Below are 17,375 nucleotides of genomic sequence, written 5' to 3' on the forward strand. Positions count from 1 at the left end.
CACGTCCGTGTCGAGCTTTTATTTTGAAATCGGCCCCGTGCGCCGCCATGTTCTGATGAGCGCGCGCTTCACGCCGCAGCACGAGCGCCATTAGCGTGAGACAGCAGGCCTTCACGGAGGAGAAATCGAGAGAAAACCGAGCGATCGGTCGGATTAAATGCCTTTCGGTCGACGTTCGCCATAAAACGGAGCCACAATGACGTCCAGCACCAACGTGATCCAGGTGACGAACGTGTCGCCGAGCAGCACCGCGGAGCAGATGCGAACCCTGTTCGGCTTCATCGGAACCATCGACGAGCTCAGACTCTTTCCTCCAGAGTGAGTATAAATGTTCCAAAACACGCCCCTCAACGAAAAGAAACATCTAAATACGCGTATTTAATAAGAAGAGAGCTGTGCACGCGCATGTAGTCTTTCAAACAGTAACTACCACGTGTTTATTCACCACGATTAGTGTGCAGGAATATGAACACACCGCATTGTTGATCATTTATCATTAGCTAAGCTACGTGTGAGCTCCTCGGGATGGATTCTGACGATTAAAACACTAATAACTGATATATGGTGCACTTATTTCACAATAATTTCGTTTTATTGTATTGTATAAAGAGCGTTGCGTCACGCCTTGTTGCGTCTGTGCGTCATCATCAAACCGACGCACGTAATTAATCACGCGGCTGTGATCGCGCGTGGTTTAAAAAGCGTTGTTTCTCCCGCCCACAAATACATTTTTTTTTTTTTTTTTTTTTTTTTTTGAGCATAAAATAAAAAAAACATAAAATGTAAAAAAAAAAAAATCTCTTCCTCAGTATTGTTGCCTTGTTTTTCAGTACAGATATCTAAACATCTTTGAATCAAGAGTATGTTTGCTGGAACAAAGATCTGTCCGTGGGGGGTGAAAACTTGTTTTTCCTTTGAGTGTGAGTTCTTCTGAGCCCATTCCGGAGATATTTCTCAATTAAATTTGTATTTTTTGAAATTAGTACTTAAAAATAATACCAAAAAATACTGAGGAAAAGCATTTATTTTATTTTTTTGCAGTAACATTTGTGAGTAGAGAAATGATTGTTGTATTTTCAAACTTTGAAGCATTGTTAATATAAGACATTTACGTTTAGAGACCATATTGACGTTTTGTTCCGCCAATAATTTTCTTTACTTGATCTCAAAAAGATAATAAAAAATGGAAAATTACATTTTTTGTAATTTGCAAGAATTATGGATTCTTGCAAATTACAAAAAATGCTGTATTATTCAAACCAGGCCAGTAGGTGGCGATGTGACTTTGTTAAAAAAAAAAAAAAAAAAAAAACGCAGCTGTATGTGTACTAGTGTTGTCAGTATCTAAATTTCTGTATTCGGTACTAGGGCTCTGGAACAATAAATCGATGCATCGAAGATTTTCCGAAGCATCGCGATTCTCTCTTGAATCGATTCTGAGCTTAGTTCTGACCAGCAGGTGGCGCTGCGTGCTTTAGAAATGGCCGTGTTCTGCATGCGTCCAGTTTCTCACACACACACCACTTGAACCTAAAATAATCATTCATAAAGTTCGTAAAGATTGAAGCGAATTACAAGGATCTTCACTTTGGGCTTTGTTTACGTTAATCTCACATCATAAAAGCCGATGTGAGAGTACATTTAAACACTTAATGAGCACAAGCGCTGTTCTTCGTGAGCAAAAACTAGCCTAGAGCGCCCTCTGCTGTTAGAAACTAAGCTCAGAATCGATTACAGAGAGAATCATGATGCATTCCGAAAATCTCAGAATCGATCAACGAATTGCGATGCATAATATTATGTAAACGAACTTTTATTTTGAACGCGATTAATCGTTTTGAGCGTGTTGCACTTTCGTGAATCGTGCAGAAGCGCTGTTTTAGGCTCAGGAACACGCATGCATGCCTGACGTCTCTGCTCCATCATCAGGCGCAGTGTAGGCTTCTCCACTAGCTAACTTCTGTTCTGTGCTTTTGTTGTTTTTCACCCATCGAAAAACATCTGGCGTGGTCATATCTGCATCGAAGGTAGGCCGCCGGCGGATCTGCTCCGAAGCCGGCAGATCTGAGACCGAGCCGGGTCTTGGGTGTTTATGCTGTAGGAGGTGTTGTTGAACGTTGTGTGTACATCTCGCAAAAGCATCTATATTTTCTTTCAGTGATTCTCCCTTGCCTGTGACTTCACGTGTATGTTTTGTAAAGTTCCACGAGCCGGAGTCAGTCGGAGTGTCCCAGCATCTGACCAACACGGTGTTCGTGGACCGAGCCCTGATCGTCGTCCCCTTCGCCGAAGGTTTGTGCTGCTCTTTTGCAATCTTCACGTTCATCACGCGATCGATCCCTTCGCAGTGTGTAGACGACGGCGTTAGCGCCGTGAATCCCACAGGTGTATATGTCAGTGGCAGGAGCTGATGTTTAACTCATTGCCTTTCCATTTAGTTCCATTTTTTTTTTTTTTTTTTTTGTTAAACTTTTCTCTTTGTCATTTGTGTGTGTGATTTTTATAGTGAACAAGGCAATTGCAGAGCCGGCAGATGTCTGAGAGTGACCCTGTAGACAAATAAACGCGGCTGGCCCACGTGTTTCCCTGCTGTAAACTATTATCCTCTCTCTCGTGTCTCCATCTGAGCTCACAGACAAAGATCGATCGCTCTATTCATTGCAAAGCACTAATGTTTAGGCTGAAAGAATGTTTCTGCATTGCATGCTAATAAAGTACGGTAAGAGCGCACTATGCATGAGTGTTTAGCACGCGTAATGATAGGGCTTTCTGTGCGATTGTGATATTAGGGCCCTATGATTTCCACAGAGCGGAAACGCGGACAGAATCTGGTCATAAGGTTGAATTGACTAGTATCTGTTAATATTAAGCAGCAAAAAGACTATTTAAATTTGAATCCAGCATGTTCCGTGTGAATGAATGACGCAAAGCGCGCTGTTTAATACACATATTGAAGCTCGTGGTTATTTCAGAGTCTGTCGTCTCGCTAAATGAGGACAATAATACATTGTAAATATTAAGCAGCAAAAAGACTATTTAAATATTAGTTGTTTTTTTTATGTTTGAATGAATTAAGATTTAAAGGTATTAATGACAACCCGTCAAAATAAAAGTTCGTGAAGACGTTGTGGAAGAAATATATTACTATAGTTCAGTAGAATGTACGTAAAATTATTAAAACTTCGCTTTTTAAGGAATAATCGCACAATAATTCATCCATGATTTAATTTTTATTATTTAAAAATAATGTTTTATGCCTTCATTTGATAATCAAAAAAATTTAAAAAATCAAGTGTTTTAAAAAAAAGTTGTTTTTATGCATTCAAATAATTAGACATGCTAAAACACAGAATATGGTAACAATAAAACATAAGGTAAGAAGAAATAAGACATTGGGCTCAAAACGTACATTTTTGTTGAACTTAATATATTAAGGTTAAAGTTTAAGTTTCATGATTGATTATTTAAAAATGCTTTTTGATTAATAAAAATGTATTTATCATTAAAAATGGAATCTAGAAGAATTAAAACAAAAAAATGAATTTGGGGGAAAATAAAATGGATTTCATAGGGCCCTATATTATTTCTCCAACCTCCCTTTAATATTTTCTGCTTTTGAGTAAGAATCAGGTCTAGAATGTTCTTTTGTTCCTCTCCACATGACTGAAAAAGGCCTGAGAAGCTTTTTAACGGTCGTTTCTGTTTTTTGTTGTTGTGTTTTCCAGTTCTTTTCCCTGGTTCTGCAAGTCCTGTAAACCAGGCCCAGCAGACAATGCCACCCAACAGTTTTGTCTTCTGCAGCTTGTCCTGTTTCTCTCTCTCTCTCTTTTATTCTCTCTCTCTCTCTCTCTTGTGTGTGTGTGTGTGTGTCAGTGATGATTGTCGTTTGGAGTGAAATATTAATTTCAGAGGCGCTCACCCAATGGACTCCACCAAACGCTCATTGTCATTTAACTCTAGTTATTTTCCTCTTCAGCATTTGACACACAGTCTAGAGTTTAAATGGGCTTTTGCTGGAAGTTTATGCCATAGGATTCTGTTTTAGACCAGGTAACAGCAGTTTTAGCTCTCAGATGCCAGCAAAAGCCCTGTAAAGCAATGTTATTTGCATTAGTAATGGTAAGTCATGCCATCAGTGGATTGATGAACTGTCATGTGATGCTGACACCCGAATCATAAACTCTGTTTTGTCTATCTTGATGTCTCTGTGTGCTTTATAGCGAAGCAGCCGACCTGAATCGCTTGTTCATTATACAACTTATGAAACTTGAGAGCACATCCCAGTGGAGATCCGGCTGTGCTTGCTTACATTTGGTTCATGACTTAAAAAATCAAGTTCAGGTGATAACATCTTGGCAGTGTGTCTAGTGTCATTTCCTTTTCTTGTAGTATTTTGCACTTGATGCTTTTGTTAAGGGACCTCATGTGTTAGCTTCCTCTGACAAAGCGAGTACTGATGTCAGTGCAAATGTAAAAAGAAAGTTTGACTTTGTGGGTCTGTCTGTGTGTGGCGCGAGAATCATGGCACGATTTGATTGTGCTGTTTCCGTCCTGCAGGAGTGATTCCTGACGAATCCAAGGCTCTGTCTCTGCTGGCTCCAGCCAATGCCGTCGCAGGATTGCTGCCAGGAGGCGGGCTTCTCCCGACACCCAACCCCGTCCCATCTGTGAGTGTCAGTCGGTGTAAACCAAGACCATCGACCGCTCTGCTCGGTTTTCCATCCGAAGATTTGTATTAAACTTGTGCGCAAAACTGGAATATCGCATAAAACTTTTGTGAAAAAAGCACCGTTTCCATCCAACGAGTCTTAGAGAACAAAATCGTCACACCGAAAGTAAAGAAATAGTATCAAAGGTATTAAAATAGTATCAAAAGTAAAGAAATAAAAATGATTGAAATGGTATAAAAATACTCAAATGGTAGCAAAAGTACTGAAATATTATCAAAATACTAATATTACCAAAAGTACTAAAAAATATTGAAATGGTAGCAAAAGTACTGAAATATTATCAAAATACTGATATATTCTTAAAAGTACTATAAAACTGAAATATTATTAAAAGTGCTGAATTAGTATCAAAAGTACTGAAATAGATAAAAAAAAAACTGAAATGGTACCAAAAGTAAAGAAATAGTATCCATTGTATCTAAACCGTATCCAAAGTATTGAAATGGTATCAAAAGTACTGAAATATTATCAAAATACTGATATATTACCAAAAGTACTAAAATAGTACCAAAAGTAATGAAATATTATCAAAAGTGCTGAATTGGTATCAAAAGTACTGAAATGGTATCAAAAGTACTGAAATAGGATAAAAATTATTGAAATAGTATCAAAAGTACTGAAATGGTATCAAAAGTACTGAAATGGTATCAAAAGTACTGAAATAGGATAAAAATTATTGAAATAGTATCAAAGGTACTGAAATAGTATCAAAAGTACTGAAATAGTATCAAAAGTACTGAAATGGTATCAAAAGTACTGAAATAGTATCAGAAGTACTCAAATAGGATAAAAATTATTGAAATACTATCAAAATACTGAAATAGTATCAGAAGTACTCAAATATTATCAAAAGTGCTGAATTAGTATCAAAAGTACTGAAATGGTATCAAAAGTACTGAAATAGGAAAACAATTATTGAAATACTATCAAAATACTGAAATAGTACCAGAAGTACTCAAATATTATGAAAAGTACTGAAATAGTATCAAAAGTGCTGAAATAGGAAAACAATTATTGATATGTGATCGATTGCTTGTGCCTCAGAGTGAGCAGACGAAACAATAAATGCAGTCATTGCTTTCATGAAAGCGCATTATTCAGTAAATGTGTTTCCATCGTAGTTTATGCACATGTTTTCTTATTGGATAAAGTTCATCCTACTCAAATGAGTGCACTTGGTTTTTGCATATTTTTTTTTTTTGGGTTTATTTCAAAAGGCACAAAAAAAATAATCTGCTGTAATGATGCTGATGTTTTGTCTGTCCTCAGATGGGTGGTGTTCATCTTGGAGGTCTAGGAGGGCCGAACTTGGACCCCATGGCAGCTCTGGCCATGGCGGCACCCAATATAAACACTCAGGTTTGACGCCTTTTAGCTCTATCATCTATGGCCCTATAGGTACACTAGATCTGCTAAACTCTTTACTAATCGTTGATGTTTTCTTCTTAGTCTTTGTCAGCTGAGCAGCTTATGAAGCTTATGGCATCCATAGACCCCAAGTAAGTCCATCAATATGATCAAACGTCTGCTCATCAGGGACCCTGTTTTATTATGTTTAAACTTATGATTGTCTGTGTAATTGAAATTAAGTAACTTAAGTTTGTAAATTAAGTATTTAACATTTATTAACTTTAAAAAAAAAATAGGTCTTTGCGAAATCAGGTAAGTTTTTTTTTTTTTTTCTCTCTTCTCATCCTAGTTTTATTTTCCCAAAATGTATGTTTTCTGTTTTCATTTATTGCATTTTGATGGTTTAAATGAACCATCAAAAAGTATGTTTTTTTTTTTTGATTTTTTTTTGTTTTAATTTATTGTCAAAAATATTGTAACCTTAACAATTCTTCAATTTTTTTTTAGTTAAACCAAATGTCTAATGGTTTCACATGAAGAGTTTTGAGTTTGTGTGCATTTGACGATGGTTATTTATATTTGACACACAGATTTCATATTTCAATAAGTCTTTTGCAGTTTAATATTCATAGAGAATAGTCCTTGATTTTAATACTTGCGCTTTATCGGTCTAAAATTTCATTGTTATGCTGTAAATTCCATTTTTATGACAATTCTGTGATTCTGATGTAATTTCCTCATTGCACAAACCATAGAGCCATACTCCACTAACTGAGGTTCTGTTCATTAATCTGCTGTGATTCAGGCTGAATCACCTCGCCGCTGGGCTGAGTCTGACCCCTGGACTGAAGGCGGATGGCTCGAAAGAGATCGAAGAAGCCATGAAGAGAGTGAGAGAGGCACAATCTCTGATCTCCGCAGCCATCGAGCCTGGAAGTGAGTGACTGATGTGCTCGATCAAAGATATCCACTTGTGTGAGTGAAAGGATGGTGTGCTAAGAGTTTGCTTCTTCAGGTAAGAAGGACGATAAACGCAAGCGCTCCAGATCCAGGTCCAGGTCCAGACGCAGGAGGTCCGGCTCCCGCTCCAGACACAGGTTTGTGGAGACGTCTCAAGTCCATGTACAGTCATGCTCTGATGCGGTGTTAATTTTGTCAGCTATTTTCAATATTAGTCTTAAGCCCTGTAAACACCAAGAAGATGATTAACCATATAGCAGTCTTCATTTTGGCATCCATTTTTTATTTGTTATCATATTTAGGCAACCTTTCATTTATTGACCTTGTTGTCATCTCGTTTTAGTCGTGGGAAAAAAAGCTCCTCAACAAACATTTTTCGACATAGTTTTTGTTAATGAAATGAACAGTGGTCTGATGTGAGTTTGCTGTGATCGCAGGCGTTCCAAGAGTCATTCCAGACGGAGATCTCGCTCCAGGAGCAGGAGGAGGTCCAAGAGCCCCAGGAGGAGGAAGTCTCATTCCAGGGACCGCAGCAGACGCTCCAGGTCCAGGTCAGATCCGCTCAGAGAGTCTCAAGCGTCTGAGATATGCTCTGGGTTTCTCTGGCTTAGTTGTGAAGCGGCAGTGGTTCATAGCATCTTTGTGTTTGTTTCCGATGTAGAGATCGGAGGAAGGAAGAGAAGAACAGAAAACGTTCAAAAACTCCACCCAAGAGCTACAGCAGCGCCAGACGCTCGCGCAGCACCAGCCGGTGAGTGTCCAGCACCATCAAATCACCATCAAATTTAGTTTTATTTTTTTTTATTATTATTCCATTTTAATGGTGCAGAACACACTTCTAATTAATTGAAATCACGAAATGTACAAAACGTAATCATTTATTGACAAGACGTGTATAGATGATGTAGATGTGGTCACACAAGATTTACTTTTGAGTATATGGTTTAATTAAATATGGTTCAAGGCTTCCTCGACATCAGAGTGTTCTGTTTTAAATTATACTAGGAATGTTTTTACACAGAAACATTACTGGACATGAATTACATTAATGGACATTTTTAAAGTTTCTCCTGGGAAAATAGTGAAGTTTTTAATCAAACACCAAAGATTGTCTTTAATTTGTAATAACATAGTTGAAATATTCTACACAATTCTTTGAATTATTGCTAATACCATTTTTAAATTTTACTTTTGAGTTTGTCATAAATACAGCCTTTGATGCTGATATGGTGTAAAATGATAAATATACAATTTATTAGAATGTTAATATTTTTTATGAAATGTTTTATATGTTCCCAAAGTCTATGATTTCAGTTTATTTGTATTTTTATTTATTTTTGCATTTTTATGGAAATTAAAAATTTAAATGAAATTTAATAACTACAAAAACAAATTTAATGTACCCTATGATATTTTTAGTTTTTCAGAAATTCTGTATTTTTGGATTTTATTTAATTTATTTTTTGGTCCTATTTTAAAATTAAAACATGGAAGAAAAATCATGATATTCCTTAAAATAATGTTTTCATTTCATTATTACTTTGAGAAGTATGTGCTCTTGTACAAGAGTAATATTTGACAGGTTTTTGAGAATCTATTTCATTAGCAGTCTTTTTGTGGTCATATATTTATATTTTAGTGCACATTGCAAATTAGTTAATTTTACAGCTCTACTTTCGATTTATTCACCTGAAAATGCCAAACATTTGTCTAAAATAAAATTTTAAGTCCTTCTAACCATTTTTCCCAAATGCACTTTTAAAGTAACAATGTGGAGTTACATTACCGTGGTTTAGATCCGATCAGAGCTCATGTTGATCCAGCGAATGTGTCTTCCTCCAGCAAACGACACCGGAGAAGTCGCAGCGCGTCTCGATCACCGAAGAAGTCACGATCTCCCAAGAGGAAAGTGTCCCGCTCCCCGTCTCCTCGCAGGTAACACACACACACACACACTCCTACACGATCACGCCTCCTTCCTCAAACCTGCTTCAACCTGAAAACACTCTCTCTCTCAGACACAAGAAAGAGAAAAAGAAGGACAAAGACCGCGAGAGAGACCGTGACCGAGACCGGAAGGACGACTGGGATAGAAATCGGGACAAAAGAGAACGTTCCTCCAGCAAGAAGAGCAAAGACAAAGACAAGGACCGAGACAGAGACAGGAAGTCCGACAGCGAGAAGGGAGATGTGAAGGTACCACTGTCTAGTGTTCACTAACCAGTGAACAACTGTGCTTTACATTCTACAGACCGCTGGAAAAAAGGTCAGCATTCCAGTCCGGCTTCTGAGTTCTGCTTCTGTTCCGCAGGTGACCAGGGACTACGACGAGGAGGAGCAGGGCTACGACAGCGAGCACGAGGAAGAGCGCGAGAGGAACTCGGACGCCGCCTCGTCGCCGCAGGCTAAAGAGCTTCGAGCGGACAGCGCAGACGACGCGGGCCGCGGCGAGTCGGACGGACACAGTGAAGACCAGCGAGACGAAGACATGGACATGAGCGACTGAAACAGCCCACGGATCAGTGTTTGAGTGTATTGATTAATAGAGTTCGGACGGAGATCAGTCTGGAAGTTTCCTGTCTGAACTCCTTCATTCCTCCTTGTTTTTTAAAATGATGCATCCTCAGAATCTGCTGTATTCACTGGTACATGTCCCCCGGGTTTTAGAGCTGTTTCTTCTCTCATGGCTGAACGATGTTATACTGTATATTTAGTGTAGACAGTTGAAAAATACACCCATTCGCTATGTCTGTTTGCAGTTTCTATTTAAAAGAATTACTCCTAATTAAAAGTGCTTGGATAACATTGTCAAGCGGTGTTTTTTCTTTTTCTTTTTTAAATCCGATCGCATTTGTTTTTTATAGTTAGCCTGAGTTAGTTTGTCTTTTTAAACTCGCAGAACGTTTGTGGAACTTCCCGTAAACTGGATAACTTCTTCTCGCAGGTCATTCGGCAGTCCAGCTGTATCTACCGCAGTGTGTTTTTCTGTACTGAACACACGCCGTCGTCATAGACTGTAGTTTGCTAAGAAAATGACTTCTCTGTACTGTTTGCAATGTTACCAACTGAAAATAAAACTTCATATAAAATTATTGTCTATTTGTTCCTTGGAAACCACATTGCTAGGGATGTGAAACACTACATCTTCTGAGATTCTGAAGACAAGGTTAGCGTCCGTTAATTTTTGTTGCTGGAGAGAATGGTAAATTAATTATACAGCACAGAATGGTGAGCAGATCTTGTGTTTTCAGTTTGTAAAGAGCAACAATATATATTTTGATATTTTTGTTGTAACCGAATGCAAATATTCTTGAATGTATCAATTTTAAAATTTTTGCGCGCGCTTTCAGTAATGGCGCGAATCAAGGCGAGGCTGTTCACACGTTATTATAATTAAGTAATATCAGCACAAAATAAAAGATAAGTTACTAACTATGTTAGCGTCGTGTTTATTGTCGTTTTGTAGTTTTGAATGCTCGAGATCTTTTAAGAAGGATGGATTCTGATTGGCTGTCAATCGCTTTGAAGGTGATAATATTAATATTGAAAGACAACGGTTCTGATATTAATCATATCCTTCTGTGCAGTTGTCGTGGTGTGGATTTCATCATTCTTTTAAATTTAGAACGATTTTCAAAACGATATGGCTATGGTTCTAGTTCTCGGTGTGAAGGGGTCTGAACTCGAACCTAACAGCTATTCTATGTATTTAAATGTATTTTTATATATTTGTTGGAGATGTTGTATTTATTGTAATGAATTAAATTGATTTATTCATCGAGAATGAAATGTAAAAATCAGTGGTGCTTAGAATTTATCAAGGTTTTATTTAAATCTAGACTCAAAACATCTGTTTAGCTGTGCATTTACTGAATTAGCACTGTGCTACGTCTGAACTTAACTCTTTTAATTCATTTTAAATCATTAATAATAATAATTTCTCGTTTTATTGTTGTGATTATTTTTTTAAAGATTATTTTAATGTGCTATATACTTTCCTTGCCTATTTTGAGAGAATTACTCTGAGTGTACAAGGCTACTCACTAGACAAATATATCGATTTAGGTTTAAATTGTTATACTTTTACCTGTATATTACCTTAAAGCTGCCGATGAGATAAAAGTAGTCCTTCACAGTATACAAAACAATCAGCGCTGCAAAATACTGCAATAAATAAATAATATTAATACTCAAGTCCTCTGAGGCGACGGTTGTGTGAGGCGTGCTCAGCGGTTTGACATACCGCGTTGCTATTGACTACGTGAATATTTGAACTTATCTTTCCCGCTGAACCCCGCGACTGACCAATCAGAATCAAGTATTCAAGAAAGCCGCGAAATAAGAATAGTTCTCAAGAACATTATTTTAGTACAGCTTTTCTTATATTGGGTTTCTAGAACTGTCAGGACATTGAGAAAATTGTTTAAACTGGATGTTTTACAAACTTTATCAAAGTTACTTATAATTTCTAAAAGTCTTATTTTTAAATACTTAAGTGCAATTATATGAGGATACACTTAAAGTTCACCCCAGTACATTTTAACTGAGTTAAGTTTTTACACAATACCACTACTTTAGGTTAAGTATATTTTTCTGTATTATTTTTAACCCATTAAACATACTTAAAATAGAAGCTTTAAGCACCCTCATGAGTTTGAATCCTTTAGAATGTTATGCAAGGCATCAATATCTTGCTAATAAAGACAGTCTGACCAAATAAATCCTCACAAAAAGACTGATACATGGACATTTTATTAATTACAATTTGTCGTGTAAAAGTGCAGCAGGTTCATACAAGGCTCCTGCTGTACATCCGAGAGTTCAATGCATTTGGGAGAAACTCTGAAGAATTACTGAAGGCATAAACCAACTCTAAAAACAATGACATGAAACACAGGAAGAAAAGAAGCTGGTAACAAAACAAAAATAAAAAAGGAAACCGGCAAAACACATGAGTTTCCACACTAACCAGTAGTGGGTGATGGAAGCGTCGCAGAAAGTTTCCATTTGGAGAAGGAAAAATGAAACACAAGAGACATAAAAGAGGAAACTGTCCAACGGGATACTGCTGGTTTTCCCTCGGCACACAGCAAACTCACATAAAACTCTCGCCGCCATATCTCGAACATCTCCGAAACATTTTACACTAATATCTCAATAAACATACTCGTCAGTTATATATCAATCAGTCGATTATACTACATTTGAAAACATATTTAAATTAGAATGTATTTACATCCATCTATCAAGGTGAAAGTAAAGTGAAAGTCCCGTCCGTTTTTGCTGCACTAGGATGTGAGAAAGCAAATGATCCGAACAAACATAAAGTGAACGGCAGAGTGAACAAGCCTATTTCCCATAATGCAACAAGCCAACAAACTGGAGAAGGAAGTGGTATTTACACAAGGTTTGTAGAAATGACATAGACATTGTATTCTGTGACGGGTTTCATACAATTCAAATCATATACAGACGCCTTCCGCTTCTTTCCTAAATATACACGTTTCCTCTAAGAGAAGTATACAAGTTTGTAACAGTTGTACAAAGATATATATGAAAACTCAGCTTGTGTAATAATTTATAATGCCGTATTTCCTGCCAGTTACAGAGGTGATGTGAAGCGACGCTCCGTGTTTCTAACGTACCGCTCCGTCCTGAGCTCCGAACACTGAGACGTGAGCTCAGTCCGGAGCTTCATGTAGTGCAGCTGCGCTCCGCTTCGGATTCACACTCGCTTCAGCACGATCCCTTTGTGTTCGTATGACGTCAAGTATTTCCTACACGTGTCCATCTGCATTGGTCTGGACTGGAGATGGGAGGAGATGGAGACGGGGTGAAGCGGGATGGGGAGCGGCTCAGAGGTCTGGGAAGCGGCTGGGATCCTCCTTGTAGTCGCTGGGAATCGTAAAAATGGAGTTGTCGAACATGTCGTAACGGAACTCCTGAAAGGTCACGGTGGCAGTGATGGTGGGGAAAACAGGGATGTCTGGAAGCGAAGCACATCATCATCATCATCAGAACATACAGCAGATGATGCTGCGTGCTCATTACTATGGAATTATTGTAATTATGAGACAACAAGAAGATTCTAATTCATCCAGCCTCCAAATTAATCCACATTCATCTTTTTGGCTAAATTTGACAAAATCCTAAAGAACAAAACAAGCACTTCAGGCAATATAAACTATAATAAAACTGCCATTCTAGTTATTTTTGCATCTCAATGATCAAGTGGCACATATTGGAGATTTACATTAAGCTTTGTTTTTTTTTAATTACATTATTTACAACAGTGTATTGTTTACAGTGTATTTTACAGTTTATTAGATTACAATGTATAGTTTACTGGTTTGCTGTTTTTTACAGTTTATTAGTTAACAGTTTATTTTTACAGATTATTAGTTTACAATGTATAGTTTACAGTTTATTAGTTTGCTTTTTTACAGTTTATTAGTTAACAGTTTATTTTTACAGTTTATTAGTTTACAATGTATAGTTTACAGTATATTTTTAGTTTTATTTTGTTTGCTTTTTTACAGTTTATTAGTTAACAGTTTATTTTTACAGTTTATTAGTTTACAATGTATAGTTTACAGTATATTTTACAGTTTATTGGTTTGCTGTTTTTTACAGTTTATTAGTTAACAGTTTATTTTTACAGTTTATTAGTTTACAATGTATAGTTTACAGTATAGTTTACAGTTTATTAGTTTGCTTTTTTACAGTTTATTAGTTAACAGTTTATTTTTACAGTTTATTAGTTTACAATGTATAGTTTACAGTGGTTTTTACAGTTTATTAGTTTACAATGTATCATTTACTGTATATTTTAGTTTATTAGTTTGCTGTTTTTACAGTTTATTAGTTAACAGTTTATTTTTACAGTTTATTAGTTTACAATGTATAGTTTACAGTATATTAGTTTGCTGTTTTTTACAGTTTATTAGTTAACAGTTTATTTTTACAGTTTATTAGTTTACAATGTATCATTTACTGTATATTTTACAGTTTGTTAGTTTGCTGTTTTTGCAGTTTATTAGTTAACAGTTTATTTTTAGTTTATTAGTTTACAATGTATTGTTTACAGTGGTTTTTACACTTTATTAGTTTACAGTGTATTGATTACAGTTTATTAGTTAATATAATGTATTGTTTACAGTATATTTTAGTTTATTAGTTTACACACACACAGACACACACACACAAACACACATGCATACAAAGAAATCAAGTGCATAGAATAGAAAAAGAATATAGAAAGCTAGTGTAAGAGTTTTTGTTGTTTTGGTTTTTTAAAGGAGTCATTGGATGCAAAATTCACTTTTACATGTTGTTTGAACTGAAATGTGTGTTGGAAGACTGTGTACACAATCACCCTAAAATGATAAAAATCCACCCAGTGTTTTTCTGAAATCCCCATAAATCATATAGGGATTATATCGGGATCATATCAATAAATATAACTGATTAGGTTTGAAGCAAAACTCTGCAGAGCTGCGCTCTCGATCGCCACCCGTTAAAGACTTTTCATTAAGACCCTAAAGAATCAAATCAACTTGTGGAAAATGGGCATCCAATGACCCCTTTAAAGAAAAACAAGCAGTTATAAAACAAACAGTACAAGTGGAAGAAGGTCAAGTGTTTAATAAAAAGGAAACAAACAGATAAAACAGAGTTAGAATAGAGAGTGCTAGAGTTAGAGGGTCAAATAAAGATGGAAGAGATGTGTGTCTGTTTACCTAGTTTGACAGGAAATCCAGGCGGAAGCTTCATCTGAACAAATTCTCTGAGTTTATTAAAGTGCTTGAAGGGTGCGATGACCTCCAAAACATTTAATAGCCTGTAAAACAAGTCGTGGTCAGTAAGAAACAGCACATGGACGTGGCCAGGACTCTGCTGGAGGAGGCACACTTACGACTCGATGCCCAGAGGGAAGTCCTGACTCATGGCTACGGTTGCTTTGAAGTTCTTCTTGCTCTCTTTGCACACGAGCTCTCGGCCCAGATGAGGAGCCCTAGAAGAGACCAAACATGAGCCTCTCACCATGCTTTGACTCCTGTGTGTGTATAGCCCTATTCTTCAGTAACTGTTTCTCATATGGACGTCTGTAAAAACTGTATTGCATACCAGCTGCTGCCATAATAAAGACATATTTCGAATGTTTACATGCTTTTCTTCTCTTTCTGTTGGAATGGTGAAACAGTTATGAAGTATTGTTCTTTTTTAATAATTTCCAGCATTTCAGAATAAATATGCATGCAAATTACAATGAAGTACAACCATACCTTACGGTGTTTGGCAGTAGCCAAAAAGGTATTAAACATTACATTTTGAATCGATTTCTTCTCGTTAACTCAGAGATGAGGATTCGGACGGCAATTAAATTACCAATTTAAACAAAAAAAAAAAAACGTCCGAACAGGGCTTATGATGGACTTACTTTCCCGTCTCGGCGGTGATGTACTCCTCCCAGGAGATAGTGTTCGGAGACGGAGCGGTCAGCGACTGACGCCTCACCGGCTGTGAGAGCACAGACAAACAAAGGGTCAAACACTGAAAATTCATCAATGAGCAACACCTCACCACCAGCAGAGGGCGCTGCACAATCAACCTCAGCTCCTGTGAACAGCTTTAAACTAAACGCCATCATCATCTGTGAGTTAAACTGTCAGTCTGAGGTTTAATTCTGCTTTTAAGCGTCATCACAATAATCCACATCACTCCAGTCCATCAGTTAACGTCTTGAGAAGACAAAATCTGTAACAAATCCATCAAGATGTTTTTAACTGAAATATTAATCGTTGCCCAATGCTATTAATCACGCTGAATCAACTAGTTCTGTCAAACGATTAATCGAGATTAATCGGATCCAAAATAAGTTTTTGTTTACATAATATACGTATGAAACTAAGGCTGCTCGATTATGGCAAAAATCATGATTATGATTGCTTTGGTCAATATTGTAATTGCGATTATTTATCACGATTATGAGTGGGTCAAAACTTAACATGAGTGATTTATTTAAAGACGGTGGAATAAATCAAATATATATTTGCTATGACATCTACACTTTAGAGAAATTTCACAATTCTCAATACTAGGGTAACTAACATTAGTGTAAAAAAGAAACACAAGTCCTCAAAATTATTGCAAATAATTAAACACTAAATTATAAAAATGCAAAAGGACAAATGCAATAGAATAAAAATAAAGCCTACAAATGAAAAATACTGTGCTTAAAGGGTTTTTAAGGCTACTGCAGTTCTGAAGTATTCAGTTAACAGCCTACAACACAAATGAATAATCAAATGTAAAATAAAACGGCATAGTCTTCACTGTAAGAACTAAACTTTCTTTGTTTCCACAAAAGCTACAAAAGTCCTTCAGTGAAGAGCAGCGCGTGATTTTGTTTTTGTCTTTAGTTGTTTGATGAATATTAAGCGCACAGTCGCAGCAGGAATATTAGGCTGCTGTCACTTTAAGAGCCGCACCGACCCAATTTACTGTAACACACGTATTTATTACATAACCACTGAGGGTTTATGTTAATAATGTATGCATTTTGACATTTTTTTGTGCATATTTGACCATTTAGGTGCACACCTGGAGCTAAAGAATGGAGAAGCGAAAGTGCGCCGATTATTGTATTTTCATAATCTTTGGAGGCCGGATTCGATTAACTGCACAGCGTCACATGAGCGAACTGACCTCGAAGCTCTGCTCGATGATACTCCCTCCTTTGCTGAAGCTCTCCATGATGGCCTTGTTCCTCAGGATGTCCTCCTCGCTCAGATGCTCGCGTCTCTTCCTGGACTCCAGAACCAGGCCGTTCACCATGTAGAAATCCGCCAGGAAATTCCCCACGCGCTCCTGCGGGAACGTCAACGAGAGGATGCTGTCAGACGCCATCAAACCACTCAGAAACAACAGCACCACAGGTGTGCAATACACTCCAAACATGCCACCTAGTTATAATCAGATGATATTTTTCGGAGTGTGTTTTTGAGCTGGTTTAGGCGTGTTGTGTCACATTGAGTCGTTGAATCATTCATTCAACCAATTCATTCAAATCAGCTTCATTCATTCAGAAAACAATCAAGCAAGTGACTCTCTATAAAATACTCTTTCAGTGAATAGAGTTATTCAAAAACGCTGATTTGTTCAGGAACGAAACACCAGCATGTGTCGCTCAGACAGGAATTTTTAGATTTCGGAGACACAGTTCTCACTGCATTATTACAATTAATGACCAAATCAATGCAACTGATATTTTCTACTGACACACTACAGCAAAAGATAGAAATAACTGACTTGAAGGCAGTTTTAGCTGCTGGA

The 17,375-nt window shown here is 37.0% G+C and overlaps 2 protein-coding genes across 4 annotated transcripts in view; one reads left to right on the top strand and one right to left on the bottom strand.

Annotated features, from left to right (window-relative positions):
* The first annotated feature begins 24 nt into the window (after nucleotides 1–24).
* Nucleotides 25–10,129, top strand: srsf11 (serine and arginine rich splicing factor 11). 3 transcript variants are annotated; one of them, XM_042734696.1, is made up of 12 exons: nucleotides 25–318; nucleotides 2,159–2,292; nucleotides 4,558–4,667; nucleotides 6,000–6,089; nucleotides 6,180–6,229; nucleotides 6,886–7,016; nucleotides 7,096–7,177; nucleotides 7,478–7,585; nucleotides 7,702–7,791; nucleotides 8,883–8,975; nucleotides 9,059–9,236; nucleotides 9,352–10,129. In XM_042734696.1, exons 1-12 carry the CDS (start codon nucleotides 197–199, stop codon nucleotides 9,544–9,546), a joined length of 1,383 nt encoding a protein of 460 aa, XP_042590630.1. In that variant the 5' UTR covers nucleotides 25–196; the 3' UTR covers nucleotides 9,547–10,129. The 3 variants fall into 3 exon arrangements, with proteins under 3 accessions (XP_042590630.1, XP_042590629.1, XP_042590631.1); XM_042734695.1 differs by having other exon boundaries at nucleotides 27–318; nucleotides 7,478–7,591; XM_042734697.1 differs by lacking the exons at nucleotides 25–318; nucleotides 2,159–2,292 and adding an exon at nucleotides 3,895–4,341 and having other exon boundaries at nucleotides 7,478–7,591.
* Nucleotides 10,130–11,773: 1,644 nt separating this feature from the next.
* The window catches only part of LOC109094775 (ankyrin repeat domain-containing protein 13C), a 24,814-nt gene continuing 19,212 nt past the window's right edge, over nucleotides 11,774–17,375 (bottom strand). The window contains exons 9-13 of the mRNA XM_042734694.1: nucleotides 16,749–16,910; nucleotides 15,481–15,560; nucleotides 14,956–15,054; nucleotides 14,780–14,880; nucleotides 11,774–13,026 (exon numbers count right to left, since the gene is read on the bottom strand). Of these exons, the coding sequence (XP_042590628.1) occupies nucleotides 12,896–13,026; nucleotides 14,780–14,880; nucleotides 14,956–15,054; nucleotides 15,481–15,560; nucleotides 16,749–16,910 (573 nt within the window). The 3' untranslated portion in view covers nucleotides 11,774–12,895. The remainder of the gene's footprint in view (nucleotides 13,027–14,779; nucleotides 14,881–14,955; nucleotides 15,055–15,480; nucleotides 15,561–16,748; nucleotides 16,911–17,375) is intronic.

The sequence above is a fragment of the Cyprinus carpio genome, chromosome B11, assembly GCF_018340385.1.
Source record: "Cyprinus carpio isolate SPL01 chromosome B11, ASM1834038v1, whole genome shotgun sequence".
Taxonomy (NCBI): Eukaryota; Metazoa; Chordata; class Actinopteri; order Cypriniformes; family Cyprinidae; genus Cyprinus; species Cyprinus carpio.